Source organism: Cricetulus griseus (genome assembly GCF_003668045.3).
Source record: "Cricetulus griseus strain 17A/GY chromosome 1 unlocalized genomic scaffold, alternate assembly CriGri-PICRH-1.0 chr1_1, whole genome shotgun sequence".
NCBI classification, from domain to species: Eukaryota; Metazoa; Chordata; class Mammalia; order Rodentia; family Cricetidae; genus Cricetulus; species Cricetulus griseus.
The window spans coordinates 212,980,160-213,002,880 of NW_023276807.1; the positions used below are offsets into that span (position 1 = coordinate 212,980,160).

A 22,721-nucleotide genomic window follows, 5' to 3' on the forward strand; every position below is an offset into this window, starting at 1 on the left:
GTATGTAGGTATATGCAGGTATATGTAGGTTAGTATAGGTGCCAGCCAAGGCCTGGAGTTGGATCCCCCAGAGCTGGAATTATAGCCATTATAGGTGCTGGGAATGGAATTCTGGACCCCTGGAAAAGCAGTGTATGCTCTTAACCACTGAGCTCTCTCTCCTGCCCATTAGAGAAATTTAGGCACCACCACAGAAAAATAAAATTAATGGATATGAAACTCATTACAGTTCCTTTCTGATTTTTAGTGTTTATTTTGTGGGAGGCTATTACAGGAAAATAAAACTTCAAGAATTTACAGTTGATTGGAGCCGTGTAACCAGCACAGCAAAATAAAATAATAGAAACTAGGGTGTCAGCTGTGATGGAGGCCAGGCAGCTACAGGGGGAAAGGTGATGGGGCTGAAATGCAGCCTGGGTGGATCACTGAGCAGAAACATCACTGGGAAGCTAGCAGGGAGCTGTGGAGTCGGCTCAGTGCTTGGAAGTGCTTCCCACTGTTGCAGAGCAATGTTGGCAACTGCCTTATCTCTAGCTCCACAGAATCCAGGGCACCAATAGTTCCTTTCCTGTAAGAGCCCACACACAAAAAGTAAATCTTAACAAAACAAAACACCCAGGAGTCATGGACACAAGGTCAAAGACAGTTAACTCACGAACTGTTAGATATCCATAAAATCCTGTGGCTTCAAAGAACTGTTAGTTGCTATCCTTATGTATTTTGGACTACCATCTAAGGGTGTTGTTCTGTTTCTTTGAGACAGAGTGTCAACTATGTATCCCTGGCTTGTCTGGAACTTGCTATGAGACCAGACTAGCTTCAACTCACAGACATCCTCCTGCCTCTGCCTCTTGTTTTGGGATTATAGGTGCATACCACCAAGACTGGCCTCAGACAGCGTACTTACTGAGCCAGAGGGAATGGTGCTCATCTGTGTGAGCCTCTCTATTGCCTCTTACATATATATTTTTGAGATTTTAATGGTCAAAATAACATCAACAACCACTATTTAACCATTTTACACATCTGGCAGTACGCAAACTTCCTAAAGTACCTTGTGAAACAAATTGTGTCCACTAAAAGCCTAATTAAACCTCTTAGGTTCTGAATAAAATGAACAATTTAACTTGCCTCTCTTCGAGGCCATTTTCAGAATTACTAAGCTCTAACTAAACCAGTAGTCCTCAACCTACGGGTTAAGATCCCCTTGTAGGGTGAACAACCCTTTCACAGGGGTTGCATATCAGATATCCCGAATCTCAGATATTTACATTATGATTCGTAACAGCAGCAAAATTAGTTATGAAGTAGCAACAAAAGTAGTTTCATGGTTGGGGGTCAGCACAACATGAAGAACTGCATTGAAGGGCTATAGCATTAAGAAGGCTGAGAACCACCAAACTAAACAATACTTTTAACAGATTTTTATATCAATCAAGTGAAATTATTTCCTCATTTGGCAAATAGCACTTTATAATGGCAATAAAACCATTCCAAAACAAGGCAATATCCTTTATCTGTTTATTAATAAAGTAATTATGATTTCTGAAAAAAAAGTTGTAAAATGTGCACATATTAATGTAGGTTAGGCCATCCAAAGTACAGAGCAAAGTCATGGTCCAGGTTCACACAAATGAGAAATAAATACAAGGCTAAGCTACTTGATAGGTAAAGACAACTAAGGTAAACTATATTTCAAACTTGTTTATAGAAAAGCATATTAAATATAACCTTAAATAGTATCCATCTTTTCTTTTAAACAGGCATAGGCTTGTCTGCAATCATGTACAAATATAATAAACTAACAGCTTTCCTAGCCCCTTAATACAAATATGATTCCTTGCTTTATGTAACCCAATAACATAACATAGGGTGAAGTCATTAGAAAAATACGGGCCTTTCTGAATCTCTATTGTATTTTAAATTTAAAAATACAGCTTAGATCATATGAAATATGAATTACAGATTTATATCTTATCTGTACTTTTACATATGTTCTTGTTAATTTGACTGAATTGCAAAAATATGATTTAATATCAGATTAGTTAAAAATACTCATCCATGGACAGAAGTACTGGTTTATAGAACGAGATGTAAGCTAAGCATATTTCTGAGTTACTGCCTCTTCAATGCCCCAAATACACAGGCTCTAACACTAAGCCCTTAATATAGGTTTGATTCAGAGAGAACGGGAGGGCTCACGACTCATCTCAAGCATTCCTGTAAACAGTCAAAATCTGCTTTCTCTAAGAATTAAAATTCAAGTAAAACACCATATATTTATGTAAGCTGACCTGTTATGCTCATAAGACATTGAATCATAACCACTATGTAAAAAGTTTTTAAAAAATCATTCTTATGTGAGGAGAAAACTCAACTTTGTAAACATGTTCATTTCAATAGCTGGTGTACTGCAGCTGCTTTGGTTGGCACAGTGACAGTGGCCAGGTGCCACAGGTACTGAATGTCAGGTACCTCTGTACCCAGCAAACCAAGTCTCCTGTCTGATGTTTTTAATGGCAAGGGCAAGACCTGAAATTCAACTTTATTTTATTTAATTTTTTTACAAATGTTCAAGTGTTTGAAATTTTGGCAAAGCTTAATTTTTGACCTGGTCTCCCCAGCAGACAGTAGACTCAATGCCAGTTGAAATACTGAAGAGCCAGCCTTCCTTGGCTCCCATACCACTTCTTGGCCCCTAATGAATGGCCACTAATATGTATGAACATATTCAGCCTGGACCAGTGGTAAAGGACTTGCCTACTATGCACAAGGCCCTGGGCTTGATTCCCCAGTACTAAAACAAAAAACAAAACAAAACAAGAACCAGGTAAATATTTTAGATTGGAAAAAAAAAAAAAAATGATGGCTATAAAGGCTACCAAAGCCAAAACCTAAAAAGTTTACTATGCTAATAAACAAATGATAACAACTCAGTAAGATGATACTTCTACATGATAGCATGTTAAGGGGGCAAACTGTGCTAGGTGCATGCAAATCCCTTGATCTAAAGACAGAAACAGAAAGACTGGGTTACTTCTAAAAGCAGCATGCAAACTACCAAATTGAGGTTGTATTTTTGGTTGGTAATTGATATTTCTCTCCTGGTTTTTTCACAGAGGGTTTCATGTAGCAAAGGCTACTTTTGAACTCACTACAAAGCTGAGAATAAACTTGACTTTCTTGCCTTAGGCTCCCAAGTGTTGAGACTACCAGTGTGTACCAGCATGCCTAGTAGTAATTTGTAACTCTTAATTCATTGTCTTTTATTTAGTTTTGAGAATTCCATCAATTCCACAAATTGCAAAGTTGGAATAGAAGGTATCTTCATCTTTGCAGGACTGGAAAACCACAGCATTATCTATAGTATAATGTCTGATACACAGAGGATTTCACAGACACTTGGTGGATAAATGAAAAGCAAGGTTGTTTTGCACACTTCAATATTGGGGAATATAGGGAGTCCTGTAGTCCAATTCACCCAGGATGCGCTCTCCTTTACACTGTGTGTACAGACACCACAGGTGTACAGACCCATATAGTCCAGTACCTGCACATTTGAGTGCGACTTCTCTCTGCTGGTCTCAGTCTAAACTGAGACCAGCATTTCTACATTGTCTTTCTATAGAACACTGGACTAGTCTCCTGATAACAACCATTCCTGTTAAAGTCAACAGGTGACTGTTAGGGAGTCAGACTTTTTCACATGCGTCAAGAGTCTCAGAATTTAAAAGTAGTGTCTGTGTGCACCAGAGAGCACATGTGAACGTCAGGAGACTCGTGGGAATTGGTTCTCTCCTTCCACCATGTGGCTGATCTCAGATTGTAGGTGTGGGAGCAAGTGCCTTTATCTACTGAAACATTTCTCCAGCCCAAGACTGGGAATTTGTTTTATTTATTTCACTTTCATCTAAAGTGCATTTTCAGCCACTGTTTAAGCTGTTATAGGATTATTGTAAAGTACCACAGTAACTTTTAGACATCACCTAAACTGAAAGTCTGTTCATTAGCATTTTGTAGCTTACATACTTTTATGGCTGAGAATCTGTTTCACTGTTTAAAATATTCCTTCTACCTTTCTCTCTTTTCTTTAGCCACTTCCACCTATTCATCATACTGTGTTGGATCCGTGTATAGCTCGTGAACTTCTGTGCTTCCATGCCCATATAAATTCCCCTGAAAATTCAAGAAATAGTAATCAAAGAGCGGAGAGTACCCAAAATACCTCTTTTACTACCATGTTTCTTCTGAGCCTTGGGCACACACTACACCCTATTAGTGCTTCTTGTGCTCTGCTCTTTGGACACAGTCCCTATGTGACCTAGGCAAGACTCAACTGACAGCAGTCTTGCCTCAGCCTCCTAAGCGCTGGGATTACAGGTGTGTGCCACTGGCTTGCATTATAATGCTTCTAACTAAAACTTCACTGAATTATATCAACATCTTCAATGTTCTAAATTATTATATTTAGGTATCTGAATCCTTCTGAGTGTTATTTCATAACCAATAATAAAAAAACTTTATTAAAATGTTGAAAAGTATAAAACAGTAATTATAAATTAGTAAACATCTAATAAAAAAAAAAAGCAGTGTTTTCTTTCCCTTATATAGCGCAACAATCAGTGGTTTGGATGTCATTTTTAGCCACCATTTGCCCTAGATTTACTTCACCGAAGACAACTTTTTAGTTTGTTTTTGGGGTGAAAAATCTATGTGGATACTAAGAAATAACTATTGTTTTTAACTCAGTTGTTAGAAATACAAATGCCATGTTAACATGTGAGGATAGCATCTCAAGACAGGTGTTATTTCCAAAGGAAAATTAAGTCACTTTTGAGGTGTGAGGCAATGCTGCACAAATGGACACTAAAAATTAAGGCATCTTTCTGCTCCATAGTGCTTCTGTGGATCCAGCAAACTGTACAAACTCTTCCTTTTAAAAAATATATCTTCTGTTATACTTCAATTATTTCATTCCACCGATCATTTTTCTTGCAAATAAAACTGAAAATAGTCCAAAATGTGTTTTTATATACCTACAAAACCAGAAAAAATTGAATTATTAGTTGGAAGCCAATTTTTCCATTTCCTTAAATACTTAGTAGATGGTCCTATGGACAAACAACCAACCAAATTCTTGAATTTTACTACAATAATACAAACTTTTGTAAATAGTGAAGGAATCATCATCAAGCTTTCAACTTGCACTCAGGGCACCCTGAGAGAGTCAGTCCTCATACCCACCTACTGCTAGAGAAGCACCAGGTGGCTGGAATGGGTCTGTACCCACATATGCAGACCTGCAGCTAGCTCTTCACAGTGGGACCTATTTGGCCTGATGGAGGATTGAAACCCCTGCCTCTGGAGCCTGGATCTCACTTTGTCCTAGGTCTTGGGCCTCGCCTCTAACTGCATAGGCTCCAGGTTCTCTGCAAAGACCTGACCTTATGACAGATAAGCCTAGAGTGGAGGATGCAGGTGCTCCACTTGGCAAGACCCCGTATGAGATACTCTGGGAAAATAAAAGTAGCCAGAAAGCAAAGGGCGTAGGTGAAACAGAGGCCATGAGGCACGGCTTTCCTTTTTGTGCTCTTTTCTGTTGGATCAGCTGATCCAGTAGGGAGAGCAGGGAAACGCTCTGGCGGTTCTTGGTATTTTTCTGTGTTAATTGTTCCCAAATAAAGACCCATTTATCATTTATTTTGGGTCTAGTGACATAATTACACCCTCGCCTTCAGAAGGGGATACTAGGCCATAGAGGTTTGAGACAATCTTTGCTGTGTCTTACAGAGTAACATTAGTGAACCTAGAAGCCCTTTGTCCACCTTTAGTCAATCTTCACTTGATCAAACTTCAATAATGGGCACCCATTGTTCATTAAACTAACTAGTAAGGTGCTGTCTCCATGCTTGCATGTAAATTTTTGTTTTGTTTTGTTTTTTGGTTGAGACAGGGTTTCTCTGTGTAGCTTTGGAGCCTATTCTGGCACTCGCTCTGGAGACCAGGCTGGCCTCGAACTCACAGAGATCCGCCTGCCTCTGCCTCCCAAGTGCTAGGATGTAAATCTTAAACATTTTCAATTAGCTTCTTCATTAATCTACCAGTAAATGATTAGTAACGTTGTGTTAGAAGCAGTAAGGAAAATGAGATTCTGGCAGAAGTCATATTCCAGTTGCAGGCCAGAACTGCTTGATCTGGGTGATATAGTTGAAAAAAAAAAAAAAAAAACTACAAACTGTTTTGAGATGAAATATGCAAATAAACTACATTTTGCTGAAGGAAATTACCTTTTTATTGTCTTACCTTGCACTCATCAAATGGTTAGTTATGAACAAGTAGTACTCAATTTTCTATTGCCACTGTAACATGGTTATTTGTCCCTGTAAACATATAATTAATTATAAGACAAAAGAAGGATTAAGTTTCTGGCTACATGGAGAAGTTAATTACACTGAAAAGAAGTTATTGAATATTAAAGGTTTAATGACAACTATTGGCCTCTGTGTAGAAGGTAGGCATGAGTACAGCGTGTTAAGAGTTGGCTAGGTTTTCTTATATTTATCTTGTGAACATGGCTGCTGGGTTTAGATGCTAAGCAGCAGTAATTAAGAAGTACATGAAACACAGCTCTCCATATCCATTACTTTACCTAGGACCTGAATAACCTTAAAGACCCCAAGACACTTATTAACAGATTCCCTTCATTTATTTATGATTTTTTTTTTTGACACAAGATTTCACTCTATGGCTCAGGTAGGCCCGAAATTCATAGGAATCCTCCAGCCTCAGCTCCCCAAAGGGATACAAAGGGGTGCTACTGTGAGAGGTGAGGTAAATGCTTCTCAAAGCTCAAGCCCTCTGCCTACCACCCCAAGATCAGAGCTATTCAGACCATTCACAGGGTACTTCTGGAGTTACTATGAACTGATCTGACAATCTCAAAATGTTTTCCTATAATCAAGCAGATTACTGACAGGCATCTTACCATTGGAACCATGAAGTACCTGAGAGCCTGAGAAAGCTTTGATTTGGGCTAGTGATGCTAGTTAAGTGGTCAGATGATAGTGTAAACCCAGTTCTGCTCAGAAATCCCACTCAGCCTTAGCAGTTGTTCTGTACTGCATCTATAGTTCATGGGCTTGTCACTACTCTTTAAAGAGTACAAAGCTCACTACACCCCAAGGGAGGTTTTACAGCAGCCTTGCTAGTATACAACTTGTTGATTCTCCTGCCTCAGCAACCCCAAGAGCTAGAATTACAGGTATGTGCCACCATAGCCAGTTGAGTACAATGCACTTAAAAAATTATTTTCAATTAAATATATGCTGGAACACTAAAAACAGTTCTTAAAATATTATTCAGCTTAGCCAATGCCAAACTAACTTTCCTTATCTGGGTGAAGAAGCGTGTGGCTGGGAAGCAGCCCTGCTGAACAGAGCAGAGTACAACTCCACTGACATTCTATCAGTCAATATGCTCTATTATCTCAAATGTCACACCACTTCATTTTATACCGTTTGTTGAGTCTGGTGATTCTCATCTGGACCAGACGAGAGTTATTACCTGATCTGGTGACTCCTTCTTCAGCTCCATTCTCTAGCCACTGAGATTCACTGTCCAACAAACGGTTTTTTGATTCACTAAGTGGTTTGATAGGAAAAGGTTGATTTGAGCCAGTACTGGAAAAGGAGCAGACAATTCAGTGAATAGTTTAATGCTCAATTAACAATACTTAATAATTAATAAGCGGCAAATTAGTATTCCTTCTCTGAAATATGTGAGGGCAACTCATGAGATCTTAGCACTCTGAAAAGGCTATCTCCAAGAGAAAAATAGGCCCACAACCCCCGCCCCCAGTCAAATAACTCTTGGGCCCAAAAGTGTGTATTTCAACACTGCCAAAGAAACCAGTTAGACTAAGACACTGCTTCAGGGCCAATGGGAAAGGGCTTTTAACACTTGTTAATTGGGAGCTGGGGTGGCATAAGGACAGGTGAAGAGCTATGTCTGTGGCCAGTACAAAAGTTACCTGTCATCTCCCAGATCTCTGCTTTCTACCTCTGCAGTTTAGATCTAAGGGGAAAAAATGATTCAGTAATTTATCGTAGACTTATTGTTCTAACTCAGAAAACCAGGGAGGAAGGAAATGGAGGAGGAAAGGAGGAAAAAGGAGAGAGGTTTGCTAGGAACTTCTTATGGGCGGACACTACACTGGGTGCTACACACTATCTCCACCCTCTCAAGAACCCAGGGAAAGGAAACAGACTTGCCTGAATGACTTGTCTAGAACCACAGCAAATGCTAGAGCTGAAGGGTAGAAGGCTTTGGTGCAGTGCTGAGGCCTGCCTGCTGACATCAACATGCTAGTTTGGAGCTTAAAGCCCTCCTCACCTCCCCCCCCTCAAACCCAACCCTGTGTAGCTCTGGCTGCCCTGGAACTCACTTTGTAGACCAGGCTGGCCTCAAACTTATAGAAATCTGCCTGCCTCTGCCTCCCAATTGTTGGGGTTAAAGGTGTGCACCACCATGCCTGGCTACCTTCCATTTTTTTGTGTTGACAGAAATATGAATTTATGAATCAGTTTTCTTGGTGTGCAACTATGTTAAGAAATTTCCTTTAAGATGAATAAGAAAATATTTGTACTTTCAAGTTTTCATTAATTATTCTGACATTGTAATTAAAATATAGTTATTGAAATTAATAGTCATTAGAATAATGACAATGGCTTTTAAATTTTCTCTGAAAAACACAACTTGGGATAAACCAATATACTAAAGTCCTGAAGACATGAAGCTGCACGGATCTGTCCTGATCTAACCACTGACATGCTCTGTACTCTCCGTGTTCTGCTTTGCATGTAAAAAGTGTGTAAGGTTAGGCACTTAACATATCGGTCCTCCACTGAAAAGAGAATGTAAATACAATTTTTCTTTTTCTGTGTGTTTCCTGGAGTCTGCTGTTTTGTGCATGAGTCACTCATGTAGAACAGGATTCAGACTGTTTTACAATGAATACTGAAATACTGAGGATCAAGAAACACACCTTCTGGCATAGTCATTCTGGTTTGCAACAGAAGCTTGTTCTGGATCCATCCCCACAAGGCGTGTTGGAAAACTGCAGCCATCACCCAAGCTGTATGAAGAGAAACAGTAATTATCTCAGTACTAATTTAATAACAGTCAACTGTAACATTCTTTTTCCTTTTAGATTTATGTATTATGTATACAGTGCTCTATCTGCATGTATGAATACACACCAGAAGAGGGCACCAGATCCCATTACAGATGGTTGTGAGCTGCCATGTGGGTGCTGGGAATTGAACTCAGGACCTCTGGAAAAACAGTCAGTCCTCTTAAGTGCTGAGTCATCTCTCCAGCCCCCAAGAAAATTCTTTTTTAAAGTATAACAAGCCCCAGACATCCGCTAGAGCCTAAGGATGAGGAGAATATAAGCAAAGCAGTCTCACTGAATCAAGGCAACAGAGAAGGAGGAAACTTTGGGAAGCTGAGATGTCTTGAACCTAAAAGGCAGAGGAGAAATGTCTATAGAGATATGCACAGGCTGAGCTGGGACGTGGTGGCAGTATATGTGTTTAATCCCAGCGCCAGGAGAAAGAGGAGGTGAGGTGGGGAGAGGGGGAAGAAAGAGGAGACAGAGAGAGAGAGAGAGATACACAGGCCAGACTCGTCTATCTACAAAGCTAGTTCTAGGACAGCTAGGGTTGTCACACACAAAAAAAAACCCTGTCTCGAAAAAGACAGACAGACACAGACACACAGACACACAGACACACAGACACACAGACACACACACACACACACACACACAGTGTATGTACACATAGAAATTGTAAAAATTAATAGTGGGGTGTGGGTGTCACCAAATCCACAATTCACCAAGAATGAATAGAGTAAGAGTGATGACAGACACTCCTTTAACAAAACAAAACAAAACAAAACAAAACACAGGCCGGGCGTTGGTGGTGCACGCCTTTAATCCCAGCACTCAGAGGCAGAGGCAGATGGATCTCTGTGAGTTCGAGGCCAGCCTGGTCTCCAGAGGGAGTGCCAGGATAGGCTCCAAAGCTACACAGAGAAACGCCGTCTCGAAAAATAAAAATAAAAAAAATAAAAAAATAAAAAAACAAAAAAACAAAACACAAATCAGAGAGGAGATGGCTCAGTAGTTAAGAGCACTTTTTCAGGAGCTGGATTTGGTTCCCAGCACCCACACGGCAGCCCACATCATCTGTAACACCAGTTCTAGAGGATCTGGCACCTTTTTCTAACCTCCTCAGATACCATGTGTGTACACAACACACACACACACACACACACACACACAAAGCAGGAGCTATCTGACAACAGTGTCATGGATTCACTGATCAGACAAAATAACCTTATAATCAGATAGTGTGCATTTCATTCTTTTGTAGTACTAGACTTAGCTTTAAAGAAAGTATGACTCTTCATCCAACCTTATAAGACTTAAACAAAAAGACTGTGAAGCCTAAACCAACTACACACAAAAAATCAATACTGAATATACAGCATCAGGGTTTACAGGAAATGAAACACACATAGACAACAGTAAACTATGACAGAGCTATGGGAAGCAAGGGCCCCATGCAGGAACAGGAGCCGTCCCCACAGGGGAGGACACAGAAGAAATAATGCTTAGCAGTTCCCTAGCTGATGAGAAGACACAGACAGACTTAGCTAGCTGGGTGTGCTGGTGCACATCTGGGAGACAGAAGTTCAGGAGTTCAAGGCCAGTTTGGGATATATAAGACCTTGCCTCAAGAAACAACACAAATGAAAAGAAAAACCAACAATAAAAAACCCTAATCCTAAAGTAATCCTAAACAAAAGAAACCTGAAAAAAGCCACACTAAATTTTATCACAATAAAATTTTGTGAAAGGAGTAAATAACACTCTTAAAATCTGCAGTCAAAAAAATAAGGTGACTATACTCTTGCCAGCAGAAGATAAGGTAAGCTAGGAGACAGTGAAGCAAAAATAAATAAAAAACAAAACTAGGTGGGGTGGTGGCACACGCCTTGAATACCAGTACTCAGGAGGCAGAGGCAGGCGGATCTCTGTGAGTTAGAGGTCAGCCTGGTCTACAAAGTGAATTCAAAGACAAGCCATGGCTGTTACACAGGTCTTGAAAAACCAAAACAAAAAACCAAAAATAAATAAATTAAATAAAAAAATGAAGGAAAGCAAGCCATTTTGGACAGAAAAGGGCAATTTAATTAAGGAAAAGGCCCTACAGTTACCCTAGCCCCCTTTTGAGGCAGGGTCTGACTATATGACTATATAAGCCAAACTAACTTCAAAAACTCATGATGATCCTCCTGCCTCAGCTCTCTGAACCTGGGATTCTAGTGTGAGCCTCCACCCAGCATACCTACAGGTCTTACAAACTTGGGGATACACTTCCAAATTGCTTTCCTTCTCTGTAGTGACTGACGTACAGACGGCCCAGACGAGCGGGGATTAGGGAGAAATGGGTTTGAATCATCTAGCATGTGCATTATTTACACCTGAGATAAAACCACATTAGCATTCAGTCTTCTTTCAGAAAATAAAGGTAAGCTGGATGTGGCACAAACCTTTAGTGCCAGGCCTCTGGAGGAGAGAGAGATGGACCTCTTCCAGTTCTAGGCCACCCAGGGCTACACAGTGAGACTCTGTCTTTAAAAAAAGAAAAAAGAAAAGAGGGAGAGAGAAGAGGGGTACACACATACAACTCTTGTGTGTTATAATATATGAAAATACTTTTTATGTTCCTGAAAGTGATTTATTTTCATTTTGAAGAGCTCTTTGAGTCATTTTTATTTTTCTACTTCCCATTCAAATGTGTGCTCTTACTGCATAGCTACTCTGAATCTGAATATTCAGCCAGAAGCAGAGGCTACCAGTGAGCCCTACATTCTGTAACTTACCTTGAAAATACTGGAACTAGCCAGTATTTCTTTTCATCACCAAAGACTTGTCTCCAATTTTTACTACATCCAAGAGAAAAACCATTTCCATCTATTCCATAAGAAAACATAGGTGCACGGAAAGACTCTGTTTAAAAAAAGGAAACACAAGCATGTACACACATGAATAAATCTTATCTATTCAAAAATTATAAAGGGAATTATAACAAAAGGTAACAAGGAATGACAATCATCTGAGGTGACAGATGTCCCAATTACCCTGATTTGACTTACATTATAAGCATGTACTGAAGTGTCACCTCAGCATAGACACAATTATTATGTCAACTAAACTCTACTTTTTTTTTTTTTTTTTGATTTTTTTGAGACAGGGTTTCCTCTGTGTAGCTTTGGAGCCTATCCTGGCACTCGCTCTGGAGACCAGGCTGGCCTTGAACTCATAGAGATCCACCTGCCTCTGCCTTCTGAGTGCTGGGATTAAAGGCGTGCGCCACCAATGCCCTGCTAAACTCTACTTTTAAAAAGACAAAATTTCTAACTTATTTGGAGAACGTATATTTTTATTTCAACCCTCTAAAATGATAGGCCCAAATAGTTACCTAATATTATATTATATTATATTATATTTATTTATTTATTTATTTATTTATTTTGAGGTAGTGTTTCTCCATGTATCTTTGGCTGTCCTAGAACTATGTAGACTAGGCTGGGCTTGAACTCACAGACATACACCTGCCTCTGCCTCCCAGGTGTAGACTGCCATGCCCAGCCATATATACTGCTTTTTAAAAAACAACTGTTTTGGTCATTATACTTTGACTCAGCCCATTTCTGTGGTACTAGAAATTGAACCGTTGAGCATGCTATCAAGCATTCTCCCGCTGCGCTAAGTCCCCGGCCTTCAATGAAAACATTCTACTCCATTTGATTTATTGTAATTCAATTTGTTTTTAAGGTACTAGAACTTGTTCATTCTTTCTTGATGAACTTCCTATATATTTCTAACAACATAGGTACTGGGACCCAAACAAAAAATTAGAATTTCTACAAATCTACAGTCTAGCAAAACCTACGTGTGTTAAGTCCTAAAAGTCCTGTGCTTCGTGAGTACAGAAGTAAGGACAGCTAATTTTGTAGGACAGACTGTGTGTCTTGGGGGGTTAAGGGAGATTAGAAGATGGCAGGAGTGGCGTTCAACATGCTTGAGTAATGAGGCAGCAGAGGGAGATTATAGACCACAGCTTCAAGCTTCAGTGTAAAGTGATACCGAGTGAGGTCCAGGCAAAAACAGGTATTACAAAAAGAGTTGTACATCATTGTTTTTAAAAACAAAGCACTCCAGTATCTTACAGGCTGAAAGGTGATGGGCCAGACTGACTGTAGCACGAATTCTAATTGTCATTAATAATAAAAACTCAGAGTCAGAAGCTGAAAACCAGAGAAGCAAAATGGCCAGTCATTAGAGGGTTCTCACCTCTCCCAGTACTCAGACTGAAGGGGCCATCCACCAAACCTCAGACTGCACTGCTCTCCATCAAACCAAGACTCCCAGACTGCAATGCTCAGAATTCACTCAAGACTGCAAATGAGCTCCTGTCTCCTCACACCTTATATTCCTCTCTAGTGCTGGGGTTTAAGGTGTATACCACCACTGCCTGGCCTCTATGGCACTCTGATCCTCAGGCAAGCTTTATTTGTTAGATCATAAGCAATGAACCACAACTGACAGCACAAGAAAGCAAATAAAAACTAAGGCAGCCGAGAGCAAAAGAGAATCTCAACAAGAGTTCTAAGGTAAATACTGCAGAGCAAAATTACATCCTTCCTCAGAAACTGGAGGAAGGCCAACACTGACAGGTGGGAGAGGAGCTGTGTATGGAAGGCTAGAAAGGGAGAAGATAGGAGCTTGCCTGTGGCTTTTAAGTATTTTCCTCAGAAGCACTCAGAAATCTGAAGAACAGAAAGGCAACAATCAGGGCTGGGTAAGGCCAACCTAGTCTACAAAGTGAGTTCCAGGACAGCCAGGGGCTACAAACTAATCTGCCTGTCTCAAAATACCAACCCTTGTCTCCCCCTCAAAAGATCTAGATTAATAAGAAAAGCAGCTGGGGAGACTGACTGATCTTACCACCACCATTTCCACCCTTAGTGAGGTATGGGATTGTCTTATCCTTTTGTTTCTGACGTAGTCTTGGGTTAGACTTGAACTCACTGTGTAGAAGAGACTAGTGGTAAATCACAGAGATCTACCTCTGCCTTAGTGATAGGATTAAAGGTGTGTCCCACATCAACTGGCTGGGGTCTAGGATCTTCAGTCAGAAGTGTGACACTCTAAGGGAGTTATGATTTCCTCCAGATGTCAGCAGATTGCAAGACACAGCACCAAGTGGACAGCTGAGTATTCCAGCCCAAGGATTAGTAAAGGCATCTTGGGAAGAAACCTAGGCACAAGAGGTGAGAGCACTACAAAGGAAGAGTTGAAACCATTGGTTAGTGCCTCTAGAATGGACTAGTGTGTGCAGTCAAAGCAGAAGAGAAACCCTGCAAGGAAGGCTGGTGTGTTGGGGACTATTATTTTAAGGTGTGTTACTTTTGTTTATATTTGCATTTGTTTTCTCTGTGAAGCTGTGTTACTGTGCCTGTCTAAAACACCCGATGGTCTAATAAAGAGCTGAATGGCCAAGGCAGGAGAGAGGAAAAGGTGGGACTGGCAGGCAGGGAGGAGAAATCTGGGAGGATGAAGATCTGGGAATGAGAGAGGAAGGAGGAGGACTTCAGGGTCCAACCACTCAGCTACACACAGAATAAGAAGGAAAAGAAAGGTATACAGGAATAGAGAAATTAAAAGCCCTGAGGCCAAAGATAGATGGGATAATTTAAGAAAAGCTGTCAAGAAACAAGCCAAGCTAAGGCTGAACATTCATAACTAAGAATAAGCCTCCATGTGTGATTTATTTGGAGTTGGGTATACCCCCCCAAAAAGTCAAAAGACCAAAAAGCCTAAAAAGAACAAATATATCACACAACATTCTGGCACCCACGTTGGGAACCAACTGCTGTGCTCTTTTTTAATTGTTGCTGCTTTTTAAGCCACAGCTGTCCAAATCAGCAACTGCAACTCCGCAGCTATCAGTCTATTCCCTCGGGCACCGACTCTTTCAAAGCTACAAAGGAACGTATCTAAGTCTCTGTCCTTCTCAGAACCCAGGATTCAATGGCTGAGCTGGAACCATGCTTCACAGAGAGGCTGGGTAGCAAGTAGCTCACCTCCTTTCTTTGTGTCTCCCCAGAAGTCCTCGTGCTTCTCCTCGCCCCTCATTAAAAACATTTCTCCACCTGGCTCCTCCCTACCACTTCCTGTCAGCTAGTTACTGACTCAACCTCCTGACCACAGCTGAACTTTACTTAACGAAATACATCTTTGTATCATTAAACAAATGTCCTAGAGCATAAATAAAAGTAACACACCTTAAAATACTATTCTGCAACCCTGTTGGGTAATAGGACTCTGAGACAGGAGTGCAGTGGAGCATGGAAAGGGAGATGGAAAGACCGGGGAAAGAACAGAATACAAAGTTTAAAACACACCACTCAAAGGTTGGGAGAAAATTCTGTCATCCCCTGCCACCCTTCCCTGAGACAGAGTCTCCCTATGTAGCCCTGGCTGGCCTACAACACACTATGTAGACCAGTGTAGCCTTGAACTCACAGAGATCTGGAGTCTGTGTGAGTGCTGGGACTGAAGGTGTGCACCACCACTGCCGGCTCTAGAATCTGGGACCAGCCTAGATTATATAAAAACCCTGTCAGAGACATTAAAATTTCATTTTGAGAGGCCTTTTAGTTTCACGTGATTAAAGGCTCCAGGTGTGATTGTGGGACATGGACAAACGTCCCTACTTAAGATAATGGCTTTAGCTGGGACACTGGAACTCAGAGAGATCTGGGCAGATGAGTTAGGAAGACAAGCAAAGGTGGCACAGCAGAATAAAGTGCCCTCACAGTAAACAACAAGGTGGCAGGAGCAGCAGAGAACTCACCAGAAGCCAGGGTGGAGGTTGAGGCAGTAAAGGAAGAGGTATGGGAAGGCAATGTGTTTTCAAAGCATGGCCACAGAATCATCTAATTGCCTGAACTAGACCATACAAAGTGTCGGACTACATTAGACAGGATTGGAACTAATGGGATTCTCTGAAATCCTGCTTAATTTTTGTAATTTTTTGTAAGATATGTGCACATGATGAATCATGATGTAAAATGGTTTCACTGGTAAAAACGTGGAAAAAATGTTTAAGGATGACAGCAGAGTGCCTAGAAACACGACCTATGGTCTGGATCTGAACTGTGCACAAGGGCTAGTCACTAGCTGATGGCACTACCTGAAGGTGGTGGAGGGTCATAGAGGGAAGGGTAATGTCTTTAAAGACCCAAAGGGGTCCTCTCCCTCACCCCTTTTCCTTCATGGCTGTACCACATGCTCTCTACACTGTACATGGACCCCTATAGCACAGCACAGGAGGTGAACATGTACAGAGACCTCTGAAAACACAATGCAAAATCAAATCCTGCTTCTGCTTCCTTTCCGCTAATCCAGCTGAGGTCCTTTGTTCTCTTACACACAGGGGCTCAGACTCCACGCAGAAGAAACAAGCTATGTGAGAAACAGATTAAAGTGTTCACATCCCATTTAGGACAACTGGCTGCTCCTTAAATCTAGGTGGTCAGTACCAATTGGGAAAATAGACCTACCACTAGCAGAGTTATCAATTTGAAATGAATTAATTTTATTATTTAATATGTATGGGTATTTTGCCTGAATGTATGTATGTACACCACATGTGTACCTATTGCTCAGAGGCTAGAGAAGGCATTGGGTCCCCCAAAACTGAAGTTACAGACAGTTGTGAATTCTGGTTTTCTTTGTAAAATCTGTTTTTTGTAACAGTCTTTAGGGCACGGCTTTGCAAACAGGTCAAGTTGTTGTCAGTTCTCGGGTAAGAGCACTTCTGTAAAGAGAACAAATTATTTAACAGACATAAAAAATTTTATTTATATGGAAAAAATAAAGCATAATGGCCCTGAGGTGCTTAACAGTGGAGCTGGGCACAGAAACAGAAATCCTAATATTGGAAGCTACATAATTCACACAACCAATAATAAATAAGCCCATATAATTCAACTATAGTAACTAAAATGTGCCCTCAAATCTCTTAATTTTTCTACATTAAAAATTGTTTCCTTCCAGCCAGGCGTTGGTGGTGCATGCCTTTAATTCCAGCTTTGGGAGGCAGAGGCAGGTGAATCTCTGTAAGTTTGAGGTCAGCCTAGTCTAGAGTTCCAGGATAGGCTCCAAAGCTACACAGAGAAATACTGTTTCGAAAACCAACAACAACAAATGTTTCCTTCCAATTCTGGCAAACATACAGGCATTGGCTGGCAGGTGAACTTTAGGCTACCAGGTACATATTAGTTAACAGGGTTGTGAGGCTGGCAGGACAGCAGTTCAGTGTGAGCAGGCTCTCCAGCTCTCTTGTTAGGCAGCCCTAAGCTGGCCTCACACTAGTAACCTTGCCTTAGCCTCCTAAGTGCTGGGAGAAGGGGCACAGACCATAATCCCAGTCCTACTACTCTTGAAGAACACCCTTGTTGTGAAATGTTATTTAAAGGTGTGCTATATTTGTTTATGCTGTGGAACATTTGTTTAATGATGCAAAGATGTGTTGCATTCTTTTATGTTGCATTTGTTTAACTCTGTGAAGCCGTGCTACTGTGACTGTCTAAAACATCTGATGGTCTAATGAAGAGCTGAATGGCTAAGAGCCAGGCAGGAGAAAGGATAGGCGGGGCTGGCAGACAGAGAAACTAAAGAGGAGAGACCTGGGAGGAAAAGATGAAGGAGCAAGAAAGGGAGGAGGACATCAAGGGCCAGCCATGGAGTAAGAAATAAAGATATATAGAAATAGAAAAAGGCAAAAGCCGAGAGGCAAAAGATAGATGGATAACTTAAGAAAAGCTGACTAGAAACAAGCCAAGCTAAGGCCAGGCATTCATAAGCAAGAAAAAGTCTCCGTGTGTGTGATTTTAGAGAGTTAGGCGGTGTGTCTCCCCCCAAAAGCAAACAAGAGTAGAAACAACTAGTGACACACCTTACTCAATTATTCCTCTATTGCTTTTGTTTTTATGTATATTTCTTTTTGCATGTATCTACTTATTCAGTGTCTATATATACAGACTGTCAAGAGGTCAGAGGACGATTTGTGGGAGTTGGTTTCTCTCTTCTATCATGTAGGTTCAGGAGAGCTGAGCTCAGACCGTCAGGCTTGGCAGCAAGTCCCTTACTTACCAATCACGCCATCCCTCCAGCCTTGTGTTTTCATTTTAAACATCAGAGAAAAAGGAAAATAAAAAAAGCTGGTAACAACTATACTTTGCATTAAATTTCACTGACAAACTACACAAAAAATGGCAATAAAAAGACATCAAAAGCACTAGCCTGTCATTGTGCATTGGGGTAGGGGGTGTCAAGAATACACGAAGTATGCTCTGTCCTAGCAAGAACATAGACTGAAGGGTTTAAAATGGTTTGGGTTTGAGCATCAACTTTAAGCATGAAAATACCATTCAGAGACTAGCTTTCAAAAGATAGTGTATAAACACGGGTAATGGCTTTTAAGTTTATAAAATCATCCTACATATATAGTCATTTATGCAATCATCCTCAACATGAGTCTAGGTATCTTATACAATGACTGTACCTGAAACTATGAAGTTAAATACATAATTACTTTTCATTTCTTTATTGCCTACTAAAGGCCACAGTCATTTGTGGTCATTTCTAAAAAAGACTTATACTTTAGTTTATTTACCTATTGTTGTTCTGTTTTTTCCAACTAGCCAGCAATGGTAGCTAAATAGTGAGAGCACACTGACGAAGAACATTGCAGACACAAAGAAAAGGAAAAGTACGTGGAATTTGGCACGTGACTCTCTCAGTTCATTCTGAGGAAAGAAGAAAGAGGGGTTAATTGTGAGGATACTGAACGTCTAAAATGCAACTTGTAATCTGGTTCTTCCTAAAGATTGAATTCACACACAAAAAAAGTCATACATGAAGAGAAGTGAAATAAATGAAACCATGTATTCTGAAGGCACAATCTCATAGCAGGCTGAAACCATCAACAGTCCCAAGTCATTTAAAAATCATCCTTAGAAGCTGGAGCGATGGCTCAGGGTTTAAGAGCACTGACTGATCCTCCCAGCACCTACAAGGTGGCTTACCACTGTCTATGACTCCAGTCCTAGGGGACCCAATACCCTCTTCTGACCTGTGGGCACCAAGCATGCTTGTGGTGCACAGATATAAATGGCACACACCCATCCATGCACAAAAGAGAACAATATAATACAAACATTTTAAAACGTTTTTCTTAAACTTCTAACAAGTCAGCCATAAAAATGAAAAGACCGACTGTTCTCTCTAGCCAATTTTCTTTCACACCTTATGCATATATTTAGATTTTCCTCAACATCCAGAGGAACAAGGGTACTTCCATTTGTATAAAAACAGCTGTTTAATTACATATGCTCTAAAAACAAGTGGAATGTGATATATTTCACTTTTACTTCTGTGCATGTCTCCTCCAAGGTGTCCAGGTCCCTAGATGCTCTGATGCCCACCTCCTCATCCTTGTTTCTTTTCCTTGTGAGTCTTTGTAGGTAATTGCCATTTGAAGTAAGTTGCCATAACGTATTAAAGAATGAATAGTTTCTGTTATTCCTTCGTACAGAAATATGGCTATTAATAGGAAGAAACCTTTAAATATTTGCTCTTAAAATAAAACCTTGAAGGGGCTGGAGATGTAGTTCAGTCAGAAGAATGCTTGCTTGGTAAGCATAAAGTCCTAGGTTCAGTCCCTAGCATAACAAATAACCTTGCATGGTAGTGCATGCCTTAATTTCAGGACTCAAGAAATGCAGGCAGGAGGATCAGAAGTTCAAGGTCATCTTGAGACACATGAGACTGTCTCAAAAACTATATTAGTAAGTCTCCTGGTTTTTCAGAACAGGTTGTCCTATTTAATTTAAAAAATGTTTAACAGGCTGGGCACGGTGGCATGCACCTTCAATCCCAGCACCTGGGAGGCAGAGGCAGGATGATGAGTTTGAGGAAGCTAGGTCTTTATAGCAAATTCCAGTATAGCCAGGATTACACAGAAAGATCCTGTCTCAAAGGGACTCCCCCTCTCCCAAATACAACAGACTGGAGAGATGGCTCCTTGTTTAAGAACACCACCTCAGGTGGCTCACACTACTCCAGCTCAAGGGGATATGATGCCGCCTCTGGCCTCTTTGTGAACACGATTGTGCATGCACACGCACACACATTTTTTTTTTTTTTAAAGTTTCTAACCAAAGGGCCAGCAAGATGGCTCAGAGGGTAAAAAGTGGTTGTTGCTCAAGCCCAACAACCTGAGTTTAATTCCTAGAACCCAGAGTAGAAGAGAACTGACTTCCAAAGTTAACCTCTCACCTCCACACATGTGCCCTCATGCATGTGTGCACATGCTTCAGACATACAACTATGAATTTTTAAAATTTAAATTTGGCAGTATTTAGAAGACAGCTCAGTGGGTAGAGGTATTTGCTTTGGAAGCCCAAAGACCTGAGTTGAAATCTCCAGCCATCACATACACAGTGGGAATGGCTGCACATGCCTGTAAGATGTGGAGACAGGCAGAGCAGGAAAGCTTGCTGGCAAGTGAGAGGCCCTGACTTAAGTAAGGCACTAAGGTCAAGTGGCCTCCGACATTCGTGAACACCCACATTCATATGCACACATATAATCTTCCACACTACACACAGGTTTTGACAGACTAACTGAAAGATGGCTAGCGTGTGTGTGTGTGAGAGAGAGAGAGAGAGAGAGAGAGAGAGAGAGAGAGAGTGTGTGTGTGTGTGTGTGTGTGTGTGTGTGTGTGTGTGTGTTGTGTTCTGGAGATTGAATCTAGTGACTAAAAAACTTTACCGCTGAACATTTTCCCACTAGCCCTGCACTATTCTGGTATTTATTTTTTTCTCAGAGTAACCTCTATACTTTTAAAACACAGTGACTATCTATCTTGCCAACTTGTAAAGCAAACTTTAATTATAAACATTCACTCTATAAAGAGATTATGAGAATGTCATGGCAATGGTATGTTTTACCTTTGGGCAATTCTCTGTAGATTTCCTGCGGCAAAGCTTGTGCAAACAGAGACAATGCATTAAGAAAACAACTTTTATACAAAGTTATCCTGAAAACTAGGCTTTATCAGTTATGTGCATTTGGAAGGAATACAAGAAGTTGCCCTCTAATGGTCTACATTTTTCCAAAAAGTAAATCCCCCCCTCCCAAACAGTTAAAATCATTTATCTCTTCAAGCACATCTCAGAGACCCTTTAAACATGCACTTTCCCAACCAACTATATACAAGGAACTTGTGTCTTAAAGAACAAAACAAAATGTTTTAGCATGAACATCTGTAACTCTTTAACCTTCAGGTTGGTTAGTAGTTCCGGAAATGAGACCTGATGACTCAGCAGCTCACTGCTACTGCCTGTTTTGTATGAAAGAACAATGGCAGCCTCTGATATGGCAGCTGTGCTGACTGCCTGTTGGGTTACAGCTCAGCAATCACAATCTTTTACAAGTAACATCATGTCACCCTTTTGTTCCCATTTTACTGAAGACAGGCAGGCAGGCAGACAGACACAGACACCTTCTAACACTAAAGATTGCTTCCCCTATGTATCTGTTCTTAGTCTAATCTAGCCATAAAAAGTTCCCATGGATCCGGATGACGGTGGTATACACCTTCAATCTCAGTGAGGCAGACAGGTGGATTTCTGAGTTTGAGGCCAGCCTGGTCTACAAAGTGAGTTCCAGAACAGCTAGGGATACACAGAGAAAAAGTTCCCTAGGTATAGCTCAACAGATTCCTCTGGCTTAAATGCTCTTCCCTCAGACACCAATCAAGTCCTCTGTCTTGGTTCAGGTTTTCTACTCATAGTGAGGCCCACCTTGTCCACTCACTTTAATATGCAACCTACGCCATCTCACCCATTGCAGATATGTGAAGGTCAATCAGCTGCTTCACCCTGGGGTCCACTTTGCAACTCCTACCAACTGAGGGTGCAGCCCTGCCTACAGATGAGGCCTGTCTTTCTAAAGACATCTCAAACAAAGATGTTTAAAGCCATGCATACTTAGGACACAATGTCTGTGACCTTGAATTTAACCACTCTCCTTGTCAGCCCTAAGTGTAAAAATATACACCTCAAAAAACAATTTAAATTTTCAGTTTGGTTTTAGAGACAGGGTCTTATTGTGTAGCCCCAGCTAGAACTTGCTATGAAGACCAGGCTGCCTCAAACTCATAAAAGCATACTCTTTAAAATAAGAGGCATAACTAAGTTAGCTCAGTTTTGTTTTGTTTTACTAATTAAACTCTACCTACTTTGTTTCATCTGGTTTTTTGTTTTTTAATTAATTAATTAATTAACTAATTAATTTTTTGGTTTTCCAAGACAGGGTTTCTCTGTATTGCTTTGGAGGATTGTCCTGGAACTGTTCTATAGACCAGGCTGGCCTTGAACTCACAGAGATCCACCTGTCTCTGCCTCCCAAGTGCTGGGATTAAAGGTGTGCGCCACTACACCTGGCAATTTTGCTCCATCTTTAAATCTTGTAGATTATATATTTCAAACAATGTAACTTACCCACAATATCT

At 40.7% G+C, this 22,721-nt stretch overlaps 1 protein-coding gene across 5 annotated transcripts in view; it reads right to left on the bottom strand.

Annotated features, from left to right (window-relative positions):
• Window positions 1-1,507: 1,507 nt before the first annotated feature.
• Zdhhc20 (zinc finger DHHC-type palmitoyltransferase 20) overlaps window positions 1,508-22,721 on the bottom strand; it is a 58,028-nt gene continuing 36,814 nt past the window's right edge. For 2 of the 5 annotated variants that reach the window (XM_027390451.2, XM_027390449.2), the window contains 6 exons: window positions 18,819-18,951; window positions 11,953-12,079; window positions 9,044-9,133; window positions 7,564-7,679; window positions 6,304-6,380; window positions 1,508-5,036 (listed from right to left, as the gene is read on the bottom strand). In XM_027390451.2, the coding sequence (XP_027246252.1) occupies window positions 6,343-6,380; window positions 7,564-7,679; window positions 9,044-9,133; window positions 11,953-12,079; window positions 18,819-18,951 (504 nt within the window). In that variant the 3' untranslated portion in view covers window positions 1,508-5,036; window positions 6,304-6,342. Of the gene's footprint in view, window positions 5,037-6,303; window positions 6,381-7,563; window positions 7,680-8,029; window positions 8,074-9,043; window positions 9,134-11,952; window positions 12,080-18,818; window positions 18,952-22,721 lie in introns of those variants that run through there. The other 3 variants (XR_004772258.1, XM_027390452.2, XM_027390455.2) reach the window with 3 other exon arrangements.